At 44.0% G+C, this 20,321-nt stretch overlaps 1 protein-coding gene across 1 annotated transcript in view; it reads left to right on the top strand.

Moving 5' to 3' along the window:
- The first annotated feature begins 6,941 nt into the window (after positions 1 to 6,941).
- The window catches only part of tiparp (TCDD-inducible poly(ADP-ribose) polymerase), a 33,799-nt gene continuing 20,419 nt past the window's right edge, over positions 6,942 to 20,321 (top strand). The window contains exons 1-2 of the mRNA XM_080771742.1: positions 6,942 to 7,262; positions 8,263 to 9,375. Of these exons, the coding sequence (XP_080627868.1) occupies positions 8,291 to 9,375 (1,085 nt within the window). The 5' untranslated portion in view covers positions 6,942 to 7,262; positions 8,263 to 8,290. The remainder of the gene's footprint in view (positions 7,263 to 8,262; positions 9,376 to 20,321) is intronic.

Below are 20,321 nucleotides of genomic sequence, written 5' to 3'. Positions count from 1 at the left end.
ATAGCCGCTCACCATGCGTTACATTCTCTAGATTCTATAAATATCACTATAAATAAAAAATATTTATAGTGAACATAGCCAGGTGATCTTCTAGAGTCTAGAAGATCACCTGGCTATGTTCACTATAAATATTTTTTATATAATACGGTAATAATAATAATAATAATAATAAAGGAACAGTTTTGGAAGAAATGTACCATGTATGCTACATTTCCAAGCACCATTGTATGTCATGCTATGTGGTGAATTTAAGAGAGAACATGTTCTTAACATAGCTCAGTTTGTGTATTTCAGGTAACATACAGGTGTCAAATTAGAGTAACAGGTAACCTGACTGGTTAGCTCACACAGGGAGTGACTCTGTGTGTGCCGTGCGTGCGTGCGTGCGTGCATGTGTGTGTGAATGCATGCATGCAAGTGGGACAGAGAGAGAAAGAGAGAGAGAGAGAGAGTAGAGGGGTTAGTGGTAGAAGGTGGCTGCCAGCTGTGTTGAGCAGAGGTTGAATAGATGTGAGGAATTCCTGCTGCCACTTTATAAAAGGAGGAATGGAACTTCTTAATGGCCCAGTGCCACTGCTGAGAGCCCCTGCAGCACTTTGGACCATTAGGCTAAAACATCTCTGCCATTCTGCTGTTACATGCACACCTCCTCCTCTAATACCCCCAGGCCCTGTTACACACCTCATCTAATACCCCAGGCCCTGTTACACACCTCTAATACCCCAGGCCCTGTTACAGACCCCCTCTAATACCCCAGGCCCTGTTACACACCCCCTCTAATACCCCAGGCCCTGTTACACACCTCCTCTAATACCCCCAGGCCCTGTTACACACCTCCTCTAATACCCCAGGCCCTGTTACACACCTCCTCTAATACCCCAGGCCCTGTTACACACCTCCTCTAATACCCCAGGCCCTGTTACACACCCCCTCTAATACCCCAGGCCCTGTTACACACCTCCTCTAATACCCCAGGCCCTGTTACACACCTCCTCTAATACCCCAGGCCCTGTTACACACCTCCCCTAATACCCCAGGCCCTGTTACACACCTCCTCTAATACCCCAGGCCCTGTTACACACCTCCCCTAATACCCCCGGGCCCTGCTTGGTCTTGGCAATATCCTTGTGTCTTCAATTTAGGCCTTTTTGGCTGTATACTGCATGTACGTCTGACAACTAACACCGTCGACTATAAGCAAGGAATTTCAGGACAATTTCACAACATTTCATTCAAAAACATCTGATGAAAGGCTGAAAAGCCACAATATTTGTTTCTAATCTAAGGTATAGGGGGAAAAGATGATGTTGTGACCCTTTAACTTGTCAATAATTTAAAAAAAAAAAGCCTCCTGTGTTCCGCATAATAGCCCTGAAGACGGCTGCCTATGCCCGCATCAGTACCAGCATTAACCTTACATCTTTTTGCCTTGTTTGTTTTTTTATTCGTTTTTTAGGGCTGTAACTGGCAATTTACTTTGTGGCCCCACGAAAAGAAAATATTTCCTAACCCTTTGTCAAAAACATAACCAGTTTAGTTACGTAATAAGCAGTGTTGGGCAGTAACAAGTTACTAGTAATGTATTACTGTAATATTATTACTTGTCTTTACCCAGTAACGAAAAGGAAAAAAATAGCACATATTACATATTACTCAGAATTTATTGGCTACTGTTTGAAAACATTACAAAGTCAAGTAATCAAATATTACTCTTGATTCTAATATAATATTATTACTTTTTTAAGGAGTAATAGGCCTATGTAACATATTACTCTCTTGAGTAATATTGCCCAACACTGGTAATAAGAGTCTTTTTTTGTTATGCTTCCTTTACTTTAATATAGCCTTCTGCTGTTTTGTTGCTGTTCTGACAATATCTGTAGTGAGCAGAATGTCATGAGCTTTAGACGGTAGACCATAAAGATTCCGTCATCATGGTGACTCAATAACCTCAAAGTCTGTTGACATAATATTGTTGCTCTGCAACAGCCTTCTCTCTGAAATGCAAATGACTATTGCTGTGTATGAAAATATGTCATGACCCTAAAACTCCCGTACGAAAACATCTCAAACATTTTAGTTGCACACTAACTCAGATGCTGGACCTGTTAAAGGGCAACTTAACTTTGTTCCTTTTGGCTGTAAATGGCCTAAAACATATTTCAAAATCACTATCATGTCAAGCTACTGTAACTGAAATACATGTATATTATTGAGGTGTATACTGTATAGTGTATGGGTATTTGCATAGACTGACCTTTGTGTGTGTGTGTGTGTGTGTGTGTGTGTGTGTGTGTGTGTGTGTGTGTGTGCGCGTGGGGGGGTGTGTGTGTGTGTGTGTGTGTGTGTGTGTGTGTGTGTGTGTCAGGATGCTGTAAAGACTGTACCTGCTAAGGTATCTGTCTGCACACATGGAACGCATAATCAGTGAGTTTAAAAGGTCACAGGTGTGTGTTCCAATATCCAGGGAATCCATTTTTATTTTATTTTCTTTATCTAACATCAAATGTTTATGATGTCTTACAGGGACGTGGTTCTTAAACCTTTTCATGCCAAAGACTCTTGTATTTGCGTTTGTCCACAGACCCCCATCTGAACAGATTTTGTGCCAGGGACCCCATGCAAGATTTGTGGTGTTAAATGTTTCAAACCTATATTTCCAAGATGTTTAGCTGTCTGTGCCAATAAAACACAAAACTAAATATTAGAAACATGACTCAATATTTGGGTATTAGTAGTAGCGAGGATGTCCTGTTGTCCACTGTTATGTAGAGACCTTCCTGTTGTCCACTGTTATGTAGAGACCTACAGTCTATATCCCTGTTGTCCACTGTTATGTAGAGACCTACAGTCTATATCCCTGTTGTCCACTGTTATGTAGAGACCTACAGTCTATATCCCTGTTGTCCACTGTTATGTAGAGACCTACAGTCTATATCCCTGTTGTCCACTGTTATGTAGAGACCTACAGTCTATATCCCTGTTGTCCACTGTTATGTAGAGACCTACAGTCTATATCCCTGTTGTCCACTGTTATGTAGAGACCTACAGTCTATATCCCTGTTGTCCACTGTTATGTAGAGACCTACAGTCTATATCTCTCTTGACCGTGGTCTTTAGTAGCTCTCATTGGTCACTGTGAGTGAGCCATCTGACTATCACATGAAAAGAATCAAGTCATAAAATGTTTTAATAAAACAGAAGTCGGCATGATTCAAAGGTACATGAAGTTCAAGACAAACAGAATTGGTTTTGATGTGAAAACATGGCAACGGCACACACTGTTGTCACGGAAGCGGGAGATAAGACAGCTAGCATATCCACCTGCTGTGGGTGTTGAAAGGTAAACATATCAGGAACTAGTCATAAAAATCAAACAGTCACAGGCCACCTGGGTCATGGTGTGTCAGCAGCCTATGAAGAGAGCACCCATGGAGTTATGATTTGCATGAAAGAGACAAAATCACTGGCCATAATGACAGTAATTATACTATACGCCCAGGATTTTTCATCGCTGTTTTCAGCACCCACAAGCACCAATGCCAATCCAAAACCGATTACAGAAACTCAATAAAATGTATTTTTATGTTTGCACGCCATGTAATTGTTTTGTGTATAAAACAGGCGTGTCGAGAATGAAGGCTGATCACCATTGTTAATTGATCTGCCTCCAGTATATTGTTCTGTGACGACCATGTGGCTAGAGAGTGGAGCTGGAGCCAAGCAAGGCCTACGCAATATGCACACTTGAGCTTACTAACATCCTTTTGTGAACATTTTCACATTTGTTCCTTTTTATTTTCCTTTTTACCATTGACAGCCCATATACTGCCTGTTTCATAACAATATTATATATTGTGCGTTGAAAACCAAGAGATCAGAAAACATGATCTATTTTATTTTCCTACGCCGATTATCTGGCAAAGGTCACAATAATTATAAAATATTGTTTAGTCATGCGCTTGTCAACCCGGCTCTCATCGACTTCAATGCATTCCACAAACTTCCGGCTCCAGTTTGCCTCATAGAACGTGTTATGTGCTATAGTTCTGTGTGACCCCTCCTTGTTTGTTCAAACCCTCCTTGACTCTGTGACATTGTGCTAAATGCTGCCACAGGTGGCTGTCAGGCCTTTCACAAATTGCATGATGACGATAATGACAGTTTAAACTAGAGACAAACAAGCAACAGAGGAGACAGTCAACATCCCACAACTGTTCAATATTAAATATTCAAAGTTCACTCTACACGTCTACATACAGTACAATGCAGCAGTTCATCAATTCGACAGCTATTGAAATACAATTGAATACAGGATTTACTAAAACACATACAATGACCAATAAAAGTGATTCTTAGGCTATTAATAAAAGTATTCAGAGCATGACTCACATTGCAGTGATGACTCAATACATTCCACAAATGCTAAGCTAAAATTAAGCTAAAATGCTCTGACAGTAAACAGTGAGGCGTTTGCTGCTAAACTTGAAATATCCAAGTTTCCACAGGTAAGAAAAGTTTAGCTGGGCTTGTCCAGTCTAGACTGGTCTAGACTGGACAAGCCTGTCTATAGATTGTTCTCTGTCTGGACTAGTTTTGTATTGATGTGAGTAGCCTGGTATTTGTACTAGGAGGTGATTATTTCAAAAGAATGACCTTTGACTTAAGAAAGGAGCAACCACAATCCTTTTTTATTTTTAAAATCAATGACCAACTCCTTTATTTTAAAAGGAGTTTATATTTAACGTCAAGGAAGTTGTCATTGCACAATTGACTTAATGTCTGTAACTTTTGTCTCTGTTGTTTAAAATATGACTCTCTATAGCAGAATCATCTGACAATTTTTGGAGGTGACATGAGGCCTATAGTCTTCAAAATGTATACTTTTGTACATTTACTTGAGTAGGTTTCAACACAAACTTCTTACTCCTGTTGATTATTAAGACAACTATCCTAAGAATAGGCTACTTCTACTCACCCCTGCCATCAAGTAGTATAACTGGACGTATTCCCCCTATATACGGTAATATTAATCATATTATATATTTACATCTTGGAAGGAGAAATTCATCAGTTATAAATCACATATAGGTTGGTAGGAGAGTAAGATTAAGGGTGAGAAGGATTCGATCAATTTCAAACTACTATCTTGGCTCCCCCCATTCACAGGTCATTTGCAGTCTGTCACGATTATTACATAAGGATCTAATCGCAGTTATTTGTGTGACAATTATTCGTCAACTTAATTTGTGATTGTGACAGCCCTACTTGCAGACTATTGTAAAACAGACTACAACAAGCAGACTAGAACTGGCAGGTTTCTCAGGGCGTCCGCTGAGACAAGTTAAAACATGAACAATGGGACGCTCTGCACGTCGACCGAGGAGGAATGCAGTGGTGGAAGAAAAACGCCAACGTAAGTAAAAGTAGCAATACCACAAAGTAAAAATACTTACATGTGAAAGTCCACATGTATTCAAATTTTGACTCAAGTGAACTTGTAGATCTGCTATTTTCGAATATCCCAAGTATAAAATAGGGCTTATGTGCTTAATGTATGTTTTGTAACAATAGTAACTAATGCTATAAAATAATTGTATTGGAGTGAAAAGGACAAATTTGGCTCTGAAGTGCATGAGTGGAGCAGAAGTATAAAATTTAAAGTACCGGTAAATGTACCTCAAAATGAGTTACCATAGGAGGAATGCAGCAGACATGTCAGCCCTTCCAGGTATGTCGGGAGGCAATTTCTGTACTATACCTACGTCATCTCTTCTGTCTTATATACAACAGGTGATGGTGAGTCTGTAAACTTCCTATTATTGACTTCAATGGAGCTCCTTTGACTGTGTCATAGTTTGTCAGGGAGACCGTTTTAACACACTACTGATAATTGCCACCCTCTTAAAACATGCTCTGTGTGGCCCCTCCAAGACATCTCATGTCATGTGTGTCTTCTTGTGTGATCAACGTGAGTGATCTTTCCCTCTCTCCCCCTTCCTCTGGGAATAACCACAATAGATCAGGGCATAGCAGTGGGCATGGTTGAGAACCTGGCCTAGATTGTGTCTGTAAGGCCACATGCATTAGAACAGACTTAATTATCCTTTCCACCTTTGTCATTTATGTTAGGGTTATGGTGGTGCTGGTGGGGGGCAGGCAGGAACAATATAAACCTAATGGACCAATGTGATAATGAACAGGAAATTCACCACACTGAAATAGCTACAGCATAATTTATGAGATCATTTACATTTGCCTAATTTAGAGAAATTAACATAATGCGTGAAATAATAAGTCGTGACTCGTGGGTAGCCTAGGAAAAATAGCATAATAAAGAGAGGAAATTATACATTAGGGCAGGCTACAGTGAGGCCTATAATTTCGTAATAACTAACAACCTCTAACTGAGTCTATTCTAATAGCGTCTGCCTTCTTGTTGTGTTGAGTACAACCTTTTACCGCAACCTCTTCACAAACTGCAAATTGCTGCATGAGGGGCATAAAAAAACTGCAAACAACCGTAAGGCACTGCAGTACGTGTTGGTCCACACAAGCACCTCACTTGTGGGAGAGAAGGGGAAAAAACCCAAGGAGGAGCGGGGTGACTCACACACGCAGTCAATAAACACCACACTCCCACATAGGAACAAGACAGACAGATAAGCGCATATTACGCACTGTTCACCCTGCAACCGAACAGCTTCCCTTGATCACCTCCAGACGACGCACCAGCTCCAGCCTCTCTCTTTTCTCTACCCCCCCTCCCCCTGCTCTCTCGTTAACCCCCCCCCCCCGTCTCTCTCTGTCCCTCCCCCCTCTCTCTCTCTCTCTCTCTCTCTCCATACGCAACTCCCCCTTTGGTGCCAAGCCCCGCCCCCAGAACAGGTTACGGGGCGGTGACTGGCTGGCCGCGGAGCCACACAGAGAAAGAAGCACACAGCGTTCTCCGTTCCCCGCAACTAACAGCTGCGAGCTGCCTGCCCCGTCCTCCTCCTCCTCGTCTCATCTCCGCAGCGGGACAACGGAACTGACTGAAGCCCCGGCCGGCAGGGCAGCCAGAGAGAGAGAGCGAATGCTAAACGGGCGCTTTGTCACGCAGCACCAGGCCAGCCTCCTCGCAGACAGTCCGACTCCGGGACCAGAACAGGTCTCGACACGGATCTCTACCGCCCGGACTAAGGACACCCGATGTACGCACGGAATTCTAAGCGCAGAGGAGAGTCGAGAACAGGAGGGGTGAAGTGGATTTTATTGAAAAGGTATTAACCCGTGGCGTAGTTTGTCTTTGTGTCATACACGCCGAGCGAGCGGAGACCTGCTACGTACTTCTGCTGGGGGGGAACATTGGCTCGGGAGAAAAGCTGCGCTATAATAAATCAACGACCCTGGCTCGTCTGCGTGCTGCGGTGCCCCATGCAGGCTTTCTGTAACAAATAGGCTACAAATAAAGATCGTTTAAAAAACTCGACACTTTGACCTTTCCAACCCCGGGTTTTTTGTGTGAATAGTTATTACGAAAAAATGTTTTAAAACGTGGTTTGATGAGGCGATATTTCTCGGGAGTCCCATCGTCGTTTAGCCTACTCGTTTTGGTTGCTCCGCCGCAGTCCCTGTGAGTGTGTGTGTGCAGTAGGCTACGTGCAGAGTAGACTAGAGTTGCTCGCTTGGCTCTGTGCGGCACGTAGACGACATGGCTGTGTGTGTGTGTGTGTATCAGCCGCCACTGATCAAAATAGTCCCGGGAGGCGGAGGACGTTTTGTTACAGTTTCACAATGATCGTATCTACTGCTGCAGTCTGCTGTAGCTGGAACCTAAATTACAACAATGACGTCGGTACAGAGGAATATACAAATAAATACATAATCCACTGTTAACTATTTAACTATCGACAGTTATAAATGGATAATGTGTAACACACTATCACATCCGCTTAACTAGCCTATCGCCGACCTTAAAATACATGTAAACACATTTTTTAAGGGAGAGAGCCGCTTTCCATTCCAGCAGACTGTAGTAGAAACACGAAACCTTTTCCAGGAAGGGAAAGACGAGTTTTCGTGGCTCGTTTTACTGGTGACCATTAAAACCATTAATCACTGCATTGTGTCAAGGATGACTAACTAGTTTGACATCTAGAACGAGTTGTGTGTGCACGGGGCTTTCGAAACTCGCAGGCTATGCCTATCCCAGGTGTGTCATGCAGGTGTTTTGCTTATTCTTATTAGGCTTTTTGTGTGCCTTTATCTCGTCTCTTTCAGGACCGTCGGTGGGTTTTAGGAGGCGACCATGGAGAGCACTTTGCATATTCTGCAGAAACCGGCGGACTCCAGCAGCGATAAGGGCATTGGAAGTCTCCCTGCCGGAGGGCTCCCCCTGGACATGAGCCTAAGCATGGGGGGACGCGGGGATTTTACGGAACAATCGATTGTCGGACTATCGGACAAAATTCCTTTGGTGAAGCCGTATTTCAAAAAGAAACAGAGGAAACTCGATACCAAATGCCTGCACCGGGCTCTGGAGGACCCTATCCTGACCACATTGTTGAGCACGGACACGCTCGTGAACGGGGACGGGGTCTTCGTGACCCCGAACCCGCCTGGTCGGATCCCAGCGGGCAACCTGTGCGCGGCGGTCGTGGTGAAGCAGGCGTGCATCGGCCAGGTGTGCCTGAAAGCCCCGGGAGCTGCCGCCGCCGTCGTCACGGGGCTGCTGGGCTGCGACGCGGCGGACACGGAGATGGCCGATACCACGGCGGAGCTGGAGGAGACGGAGAGGAGCGGGGAGAGGCCCAAGCTCGCGTCTTTGGATATTCAGCGAGTCGCCATGGATTCTAGCCCAAACGGCCACCGTTTACAGCCTCCCCTGGGCCTGGCGGCCGTGACGACAGTGACAATAGCGGTAGTGGCCCCTACCCGGGACACCCCCATGGTTGCTCCCCCGCCTCCTGGCCACCAAGAGGGGGGCGTCAAACCTGGTGACCTCTTCGCTTCTGAAGCCTTGCGGGGGGCAAATTGCCTTCCCATCAAAGACAGCCGTGGACAGCCTCCCCTCCCCCATACCTCCCGACTCGACAAAGGAGTGATATTTCAGGATAAAAGCGAAGAGGCCTCCCTTGACCTGGTCTTTGAGCTGCTAACCCAGCTCCAGTATCACACGCACCAAGCGGACTCTGTGTCCATCTGTGTGGATTTCCTACAGGGTCTATGTGTATACGGCAGTGACTGTGCCCACCACCACACAGTGCTGCCCTACCATTGGCAGATCCGCAGAAGCAGTAGTCAGACTTGGCAGAGCATAGCAGATGACTCTCAGGAACAGCTGGAGAGGCTCTACTGCAACCCGGACAATGAGCAAATCAGGCTCAAATTTCAGTAAGTACTAAGTAGCCACTGCTATAGGCTAGGAACCTTCATTATCTGCAATGAATAGGCATTGTTATAAGCTAATAAGCTGTGTCTGTATTGGCACAGTGCTGGGGGGGGGGGGGGGGTTGGGGTCTGGAGTCAGTTCACTTTCAGGTTAACTGAGAGCATAATGCACATGCTAATGAAAAAGTCCTTCCAATACTTAGAGAAACCAATACAAACTGTATATACAATATACATATTATGTATGGTATGTATTGCATATATCCCATGCATCTGTCTGTCACACATTTAATTAGTTGTAGCCTGTGTGAATTCCTCTCATGTCTGCTGTGCTGCCTTTTCAGTGAAGTGATTCATGTGTCAAAAAGGGGACACCTGCTCTCTATATTGATGACACAAAAACATAACAACTAACATGTTACCCCATGTTGCCCCCCATGTACTGTAAAACCGCCTTTGGTTACTCAGAAAAGTGCTATATACATTTGAGATATTGACAACACAACACTTGTACCACAGAGTCCCCTACTTGTTAGAGAGACCCTGTTGTGTAAACACAGCTAGGTATAGAGGTCCTCGGGTGTTATTGGGCTACTACTTGCAGACTGTAACTTTTGGTTGGGCTACTGTAGTAAACTGATCCCATACTTGTGGCTTGGTGACTGGTGCAGTAAGCCGATAGGATGTTTGACGACTCATAGGCTTGTGGTGTGGTGGGTTGGTAACTAGCATGAGCTTACTATTTAGTTTCACCCCCTCTGTGTGAGCTAGCTGAAATTAAAGTTGAGCTGAGTGAGGACTAATAGACAAATGTATGTGTGACCTTACTCATGGTTTTGTTTGCTAATGTATGAGGGTTGGGTTAGAGTACATAAGAGTGCTGCATCGCTATGCATTGGGAGCTTTTAGAGTGGCTTTTTTTTCTCCGGTGCACGACACGCAACCAGTATGTAAATCAGGCATTCGTCATCATGGTGGTGTGTTCATTGGTTATGTTTAATATGTACAGTACAGTACAGTACAGTACAGTACAGTACAGTACAGTACAGTACAGTACAGTACAGTACAGTACAGTACAGTACAGTACAGTATGGTATTTAATATTTGTATTAAGCTTTTTCAAAATAAGACAGACAAAAAAAAGAAAGGAAAGAAAAGAACAGGGCATGATTTCATTCTAAATGAGTCAATACATTACATTACACTGCTAGATTGTGTAGAGTGGAGGACATAAACTAAATGCTGAGGTTCAAGGTGATCTAGAACAGTACAGTATGGTAGTGTGTCAGTCACTGTGTCATGTTTTTTTGTGTGCTTTGTAAGTCTACGTGTCAATCACCCACCTGTCTTGCTTTATGGATGAAGATATACATCTCCCTACCGAGTACATTTTTTTCTCAATTGATTCAAATCACAAGTCCACTAAGGGATGTCCCTTCTACCAAAGCCAGCCTTATCATTGGCTGGATCTAAGCTCAGACCAGGAAGTAAAGCACCCGTGGTGTAAAGCTGTGAACTTCCATGACCCTACTGCCTGGTGTGGTCACTGACACACACGCACAGGCTCTCTCTCCCTCCTTGTCCTGTGTGTCTATCTCTCACTCTCTCTCGCTCTCTCTCTCTCTCATACACGCACACAAACACTTGAGCCTGCCTGGCACGCAGACTCTCACACGAATCCTCTGTGCAGACGAGCTGAGCGGTTTGTCATGCTCACACGCACGCCTTTTAGCAGACATAGATGAACTTCTCTCTCACACACACACACACTCTCTCCTCCCTCTCACATACTGTACACGCACACACGTCGTGCATGCAAGCATTTGGCAAGCCTGGGTGGGTTGACATGAAAAGCATGCACACTTGCACAGCTTCCTGCAGAGCTGTATCACGCACACACACACACACACACACACACACACACACACACACAGTATTTACGATTCTTTTTCATGTTGGGTTTTTTATGGTTATATTTTTCAAGTTACCAAAGTTTGACCAAAATACTTGCAGAACGAAAACGTTGTTGAAGTATAATAATAATATAATATAATATATATATATATATATATATAATAATTCAATTTATCATGATATCTCTGACAAGGCATATCATGGAGTCTGGAGACATTGTATCGGCTCGACGATATTTATCATCACCATATCACACACACACACACACACACACACACACACACACACACACACACACACACACACACACACACACACACACACACACTTATAACATTATACCCTTTTACCCTAAACATCTTTAATGGATTATTGAGGCCACAAGAAGGTTTTTTGCGCATGTGTTCATGTTAGTCTGTCAGTGTGTGCCTACATCTGTATGTCATTCCTTCATCCAACCTTTATTTAAACAATGGAATCACTTTGAACTTAGGGGAGCCTATGTTTGTGTGTGTGTGTGTGTGTGTGTGTGTGTGTGTGTGTGTGTGTGTGTGTGTGTGTGTGTGTGTTTGTACTGTAGATTGAGGTTTTCAACTGAAACTCCATGCAACGTGCATATTGCTCCACAAACAGGATATGCAGTCTTGAGTGCACCTGTCAGAATCAACCCAAGTCCTCTCAGAGGCGATTTGAATGTGTAATGCCTGAATTCTACTTACTTGCACATCGTGTTGCATTTTGAGCAACTGAGCTTGTAGATCTGCTATTTTCAACTTGCAGATCTGGCAACTAAGTATAAATCAGGGTTTACACTGTTATTACTAGTACTGTAGATTCAGACAACACCATCTGGCTTGCTTGACAGAAATGTGCAGCTATTTCCTAGAACATATTGGAATACTATAATATTAGGCTATTCTTTCTTGGCTGTTTATTTTTAAATTTCATAGACCTTTGTCCTGAGTAATTTTTCCTGTAGTTGACTCCTTTAATGAAATTAAATCATCATTCTTATCTTCTAGTTTTGCCTTCAGATTTGAGGTTAAAACTAATTTTTGTCCGTAGCTGGCCTCAAACTAATCCAATGTCACGGTCAGAATCACTCATGATTCTGTCTCTACTGGGTCTCATTCTTAAAGAATGGAAAGTACAAGTACTTGTATGTGTTCCCGAGCCAGGTGTCCCGGAGTGACGCTAGATGTACTAATTTGGCTGCAGGGCTGATCAAATTGAGCAACCCCTGGTGTAAACGCTGTTGCTGGGAGAGCAATGAGAGGGAGATACTACTCAGCGGCGTAGTTTAGCTTGGGACGTACAGTTCTCTTACTTAATGGGTTGCAGCCTTGGTCTTTGTTAGACTGGGTGTGTGGGGAGTTCTTTTTGTGCTTCCTGTAGAGGCATCCAACCTGTCGCTCAAGGCAACACACAAGGCATTGCCTTGGTAACCAGAGCCAGCTGATAACAGTGTTAGTGATCTAAAGAGCAGCAGATGACTAAACAAGCTCTACTGTTGGTATGGAAACAACACAGGACTATTTTGGCTGCCGCTGTAGTGTAGGTGTGTGTGTGTGTGTGTGTGTGTGTGTGTGTGTGTGTGTGTGTGTGTGTGTGTGTGACAAAGACAGACCTTACCTGTGTGTGTGTGTGTGTGTGTATCTGTAGGAGGAGTGCTGCTGGTCATAGATGTGTATGATCCATCCATAGCTCAGGTTAATCCCATCCATATGATAAGCAGAAAGGGGAGCCATGGGCTAATCCTCCTCAGTTATGTACTCTGCAAAAAGGAGGAAAGCTACCCCTTCACCGTCACCTTCACACCTCCCCAATACTGGAACTAAACTCACTGAACCCAGACCCGGGGCTGCTAGTCATCGGCCCTGTGGTGCAGTTAAGGGTTTCTGTTGGGTGGAAACCATGTCCTAAACCGTTCCTTTCTTATTTGAAGAATAGTGACAGTCATATCTGACAGAACAAATTATCCATATCTTTGCTATTATGCTTGCATACTATAATACCCTGTTTGTGTTTTGTGTTTGGTTGTTTGTTTTGTTTTGTGTTTTTCTCCTTTTTTTGTGTATTGTATTGTATTGTATTGATTGTAGTTAGCACCCTCTCGAAAACGAGATATTGTATCTCAATGGGGTATTCCTAAATAAAGAAATTTCAAACAAACAAACAAACAATAGTGATCTACTTGAGACAGTACGATTATATTTATTTGTGTGAGCATTGTTTTTAGACACAAGCAGGAGGAGGCCTTCGAAACAGGGATTTGACCCATAAACATTACTATGTTAGTAGTACTACTACTATTTGTTGAATGATAAACTACTTCTTTTGGACATGTCAATATAGGTGAAACATGTTTTGTTTGTTTGTATAATTTTAGTCGCTATTTATCACATTTCTCAAGGTTTTAAAGAAAACAAATGGCATTATTTGTATTTATTTTTAAATATTAATATTGTATTCCTATTCCTTTTTTTTGTGTGTTTGGCAAATATTAGGGGCCCACTTGCAATTCCCCCATGCCCCACCAGTGGGCCCTGGCCCACATGTTGAGAATCACTGAATGAGGCTATCCATTAAGTGATTTGAACAACAATGAAAGGTAGCTCATTCTTGTGACATTTGCAAGTTTGCTGCAACTTTAATGTGCACGTGGGACGCATAGGCAGAGGACGTATGTTGAGAGAGAGAGAGGGAGAGAGAGAGAGCTCTTTTGTTAGTCAGGCGATAAAAGGCTTGCTTGTCATTAACTGACATAAAGAGTCACTGAGTGAGCACCAAGGGCAGAGCGCCCTGACACCGTGTGTGTGTGTGTGTGTGTATAGATCACATGGTATCCTGTGCTACCTTTTGTATCTGTGTTTTGTCTGTGAAATGTATGCAATAATTTAAAGCATGGTGTGTGTCTGTGTGTGTCATCGGGACCCCTTGCGTGTGTTGATTGCGCGGCAAACAGATAGCATATCAGATAATGGGTCTAAATATGTGTGCGTGTGTGTGTGTGTGTGTGTGTGTGTGTGTGGATAACGTGTCAGACAGCCAGCCCATGAAATGAATCAGTGAGGCGAGGTCTGGGTCGCCCTGCCTCCTGTTACTCAGCATCTGAATTTAACCCTCTCCTCGTAGCTCACGCAGCCCTCCGTAACTCCAGGGCTGTCACCACTATGACATAATCATTTCAATTAATGATTTAATTGGGTTTTGTTGTTGTTGTTGTTGTTGTTGTTGTTGAACGTCCTGTAATATATGAACAGACATTACATTTCTGTTTGGCTTTTAGGCTTTGATCTTACACAGGGCAGATATACATTTAGGTTGGCTTTTCTAGATCACAGTAAACCGACAGGAAATGGGGAGAGAGAGAGATGGGGAGTGACACACAGCAAAAGTTGGCAGGATGGGGAGACGAACCCGCGACACGCTGCCATCAGCAGCCTAGGGGCCTGGACCGCTACACTAGCCGCCCAGGCCATCACAGACATATTTCATGACTTTATGCTTTCCAAACAAAACACTAATAGTGGAAATAGGCGATCTATGCGCTCATAGCGCGTCGTGGCATGTTGTGAGCTTGTAGATCTGCTATTCCCATTATTTTTTACAAATGTATAAAACATTTTAAACATGGAAACGATTATGATGATTATACTATTAGCTCAAATAATTGCGATTAGGTGATTGTGTAATAATTGTGACAGGCCTCCATATCGCTGATTCTATCCATCCATTCTCCTTCTGTATGTATGTATCTGCCCATAACGCTCTCTCTTTGTGCACTATTTGTAGGACATTTCTGCTTTCTTATTTGCTTTCCTTTTCTCATTTGTCCTTGTAAATCTCGTAACACAATACAGGGAATGGAATTGTGCGTGTGTAGTATGTTTGTGTGTTGTGTGTCTGTGGCCCTGTGAGTGTTCCTACCTCCAGGCGTTCGCTATGCCTCTGCACTGAAGCAATATCCTCCCTCGCTCACTCTGGTTTTGTCAGGATGTCTCTCTCTCTCTCCCTCGCTCACTCTGGTTTTGTCAGACTGTCTCTCTCTCTCTCTCTGTATCAGTTAGATCGGCTCCTGTGTTTTGCAATCTATCATAACATTAAACACAGTTATTTCCTCTGTCACAAAATGTCAAAGTAATTTTGTTTGATTTTCTTTCCTTCTATTTTTTGCCGGTTACCTGGTTTACAATTCTCAGTCGGACAGACAGAGAGAGGGAGGGAATGATGATATGATGAGAGAGAGAGACCCCACTGCCCTCGCTTTCCATCTATCATTACACATATGACAAGTACACAAAGACACAAGAGAGAGAAAGGTGGAGGGAGGAGGATAATGAGGAGAGATGTGGGAGAGACTTGAAAGTTGAGAGAGAGGAGTATGTCAACACAGCCAGGTGGAGAGGAGGGATAGAGAGAAGAGACAGTTGGCAGGATGGTTCCTTCATTACAAACCATACATAACATGATGCTACATCTGCATAGTATCGTAGCATTATTTGAGAAACAGACATTTTGAAGACAACATTTCTGGGCCTCACTCCTCACAAGAGTAATGGGGATTTTACGGTTTAAAAGGATTTTTGAGTTAGCCGTACACTTAGGAAAATATTCTTTTCGTAAGGATTTATCAGGTATGCCGGATCTATACGCGAGTGTGTGTGTGTGTGTGTGTGTGTTTTTGTGTGCGTGCGAGCATGCGTGTGTGTGTTATGGAAAGGCAAAATAAAGAATAGTAGAAAGTGTTTTGTGTGTCTGTTTCGTGTGTTTGTCTCTGTTGGGGGTGTGGGTGTTCATGTGGCGTGAGTGTGCTGTGTTTCCTGGTCAAGCAACAGAACCAGTGAGGGAAGTACAATATTTAACCACTTCTGGTCAATGAATCGTTGGCATGAGGAAGTGACACCTAATCCATGACATGATGAGGTGTGTGTGTGTGTGTGTGTGTGTGTGTGTTTGTGTGTGTGTGCGCGTGTGCAAACTGTGCGTGTGCGCACTGCAAACTGTGCGTGTGCGCACGGCTGCACGCACATGAGGACACGTAAAGAACGTAAAGAAGCCTTCGTCAGCAGATCTATTTGACTGGCTGACTTATTGACTTGTCGAGGCGTGACTGGGTGAACGTTTCGTGTGTGTACATGAATCTTTTGAACTTGTGTGTGTGTGTGTGCGTGCGCGTGCGAGTGTGCGTGTGTGTACACTTACGTGTGTGTGTGTATGAGAGTGTGTTTTTCTCTGGTCTGTGACGTGTACAATAGCATGACTGATGCTGGTATGCGGGTCCTTGTCTGTCTAACCGTGAGAAAGTTCCAAGGTGTGCGTGCGTGCGTGCGTGAGAGAGAGAGGTGCCAGATGGGGCCTTTTTAAAGGCCACTGTACCAGCAGCGAGAGGAGCTTGCCTTATGGTTACGGTGATTATACGAAATACCAGCAATATCCTATAGAGTTGCACCTCTTTTATGTGATTCTGTTGCACGAGCCACATCTCGCCTATTTCAAAGGTTGAGACACCCTTCATCATTTTGCCATCAAACTGTCTCCTCTCCTTTCATGTAGCCTCTCCTGTGAGAACTCAGATGTTATGCAGGTGAAATCAATATAGGTATATGCCATTTGCTGGAAGGTGAGAGCTATAAAGTTTATAGCTTTCACCTTTCAGCAAATGGCAGGTACTAGTAGTGTCTAGGTCTGTGTGTGTCGTTGCAGTTGACGTCTACTGTAATGCATCCACATATCCAGGCAGGCCCCTCCATGTTGCCATGCCGACGCGAGTACAGCTCTGTGATTGGTTCAGAGTGCCATCAAAGATGTCTCTCTGACCCTGACCTGGCCCTCTGTCTCTGTCTCTGTGTGTGTGTGTGTGTGTGTGTGTGTGTGTGTTGTGAGTGCGAGCACACCTGTATTTTTTATTTATTTTCCATTCAAGGGTGTGTGTGTGCGTGTGCACAGGTTGGGTTGGAAGAGAGCCTCCTAGGGGACAGGGTACTACTACAGAATGCTTGGGTTGGAAGAGAGCCTCCTAGGGGACAGGGTACTACTACAGAAGAGAGTCTTCTAGGGGACAGGGTACTACCTAGGGGACAGGGTACTACTACAGAAGATAGCCTCCTAGGGGACAGGGGTACTACCTAGGGGACAGGGTACTACCTAGGGGACAGGGTACTGCTACAGAAGAGAGCCTCCTAGGGGCCAGGGTACTACCTAGGGGACAGGGTACTACCTAGGGGACAGGGTACTACTACAGAAGATAGCCTCCTAGGGGCCAGGGTACTACCTAGGCTAGGGGACAGGGTACTGTTCTGTCTATACTGAGTTCTGTCTATACTGTGTCGGTGGAGAGAGTGAAACCTATCATCTGACAGTCATTCTTGTACAATGGGCTCACTTCTAGCCAGTGAAATAATGGTAATATTAAACGTACTCACTTACCTGGGGAGTGGGGACCCCCTGGAATCCCCACAAGGAACACTGGGGGTCCCTAGACCCCACATTGAGAACCACTGAGATTACTGTCATCACCTTTTAATGAGCTAACTTATGATGCCTTATCACAGGTCAACACACGGGTATAAAGCCATTGTGAAGTGTTGTTGAAGTTCTCTACCCACATATGAACCTGTGTGAACAAACTTATTACTGAAGTCAATTTAATATATCCTCTTAAGATAACATGGAACATGCCAAAACCTAAGGCGTAACAAATGATTGCTTTGTTCGTCAGAACCTCTCTCTCTCTCTCTCTCTCTCTCTCTCTCTCTCTGTGTCTCTCTCCCCCATCATCCTTCATTCTTTCTACACACTCTTCTTCATAATAGTCAGCAGAGCAGCACCTGTTTCATTCTTCCCCATTCAAATATGCTTTTTCTGGTAAATCACTGAGCAGGAACGGCCGACTCAGTTCTCATGCTAGTTGTGTTTTTGTTTCCGCACGTGCTCAGTTGTAGATCCCTGTTTCATTTCCTTATATTGACAAATGCATTGATAGCCAGCAGAATTATTGATATTGACGCTAAGAAGACATATGTGTGTATTTGATGATACAAGATGACTTGACACTTATTAGCACGTCCTGAGTAAAACCGCATATATAGTTAGTTTTGCTTACTAAGTGGTGTGTTAGCAAATGTGGTACGCTCACTGTGTGTGTGTGTGTGTGTGTGTGTGCGTGTGTGTGTGCGTGTGTGTGCGGACATGGGTGTGGCTGTATGTTACTGTAATCCAGGGAATAGTCACCAATGATGTGAAACTATGACTAGACAGCTTTATTTTCAGTGAAGGAACAGTATCCGCATATTGAGTTTCACTTCTCCAGGCACAATAACATGTATATATTCATGTTGCCCTTTCAAGTAATGACTCTCTCTCTCTCTCTCTCTCTCTCTCTCTCTCTCTCTCTCAGTCCTTCTCTTTTACACCACTTTTTATCCAGAGTCATTTCAGATGCTTTAGTAGATAGAATGTATACAAACACCCCCCTCTCTGTATGTTTATTGTTATGTGAGTGTTATTAATGGACAAGAATCCACGAGAAATAATTCTTCACACAACAACAACAACTACACACAACATGCAGACATCCTTTGACCTTACATTCAATTAGTGTTCAGGCACAAATCAATGAGCCTATTAACACTTACTGTGTGTGTGTGTGTGTGTGTGTGTGTGTGTGTGTGTGTGTGTGTATGTGTTCAAGCAGCACAATATTATCGCAAATATGTTTTATGGTTATTTTTTAAGTAACAGCACAACCACCGAACAAAAACTAAAAGAGAGTAAAGGTAAGGAGCAAGAGTAAGGAGTAATATTTTTGGTGAAGGAAACCGTCGTTCTACAGAAGTATAAATTAAGGTATAGAACTGAAAATCATAGAATGTGATTCACGATATCTCTGAAAAGGCATATCGTGGAGACATTGTATCGTCTCTACGATATTTATAGTCAGTTAAAAAGTGTGTGTGTGTGTGTGTGTGTGTGTGGGGGGGGGGGGGGGTACTGTGTGCGTGTATGCATGCTTGTTTGTCCTTGTCTCTTTCTGCCTGCTGTCCATGTGCATGGCATAGCGTGCCAGTGTGCATTGCCCAGATGTGCACGAGTGGTATGTCTGACCCAGAATGGTTTTGCCAGAGGCACTTAAGACACATGCACGCAGGCACACACACACACACACACACACACACACACACACACACACACACACACACACACACACACACACACACACACACAAATCTGAGACTTTGACCCAGACTGATCCAGACAGTTTGGGTTAGGGGAGGAGTCATGTACAGAATGTCAGGAAACATGCCTCAGAGACATGCAGTAATAGTGTGGTTCAGTTCCACCAGTCATCACCCCCTCCGTCTGTAACTCAGAGACATGCAGTAATAGTGTGGTTCAGTTCCACCAGTCATCACCCCCTCCGTCTGTAACTCAGAGACATGCAGTATTAGTGTGGTTCAGTTCCACCAGTCATCACCCCCTCCGTCTGTAACTCAGAGACATGCAGTATTAGTGTGGTTCAGTTCCACCAGTCATCACCCCCTCCGTCTGTAACTCAGAGACATGCAGTAATAGTGTGGTTCAGTTCCACCAGTCATCACCCCCTCCGTCTGTAACTCAGAGACATGCAGTAATAGTGTGGTTCAGTTCCACCAGTCATCACCCCCTCCGTCTGTAACTCAGAGACATGCAGTATTAGTGTGGTTCAGTTCCACCAGTCATCACCCCCTCCGTCTGTAACTCAGAGACATGCAGTAATAGTGTGGTTCAGTTCCACCAGTCATCACCCCCTCCGTCTGTAACTCAGAGACCTGCAGTAATAGTGTGGTTCAGTTCCACCAGTCATCACCCCTCCGTCTGTAACTCAGAGACATGCAGTAATAGTGTGGTTCAGTTCCACCAGTCATCACCCCCTCCGTCTGTAACTCAGAGACATGCAGTAATAGTGTGGTTCAGTTCCACCAGTCATCACCCCCTCCGTCTGTAACTCAGAGACATGCAGTAATAGTGTGGTTCAGTTCCACCAGTCATCACCC

This window comes from Protomyctophum bolini (genome assembly GCF_963924005.1).
Source record: "Protomyctophum bolini genome assembly, chromosome: 9".
In the NCBI taxonomy this organism is placed as follows: domain Eukaryota; kingdom Metazoa; phylum Chordata; class Actinopteri; order Myctophiformes; family Myctophidae; genus Protomyctophum; species Protomyctophum bolini.
This window is presented reverse-complemented; position numbering and strand designations above follow the sequence as displayed.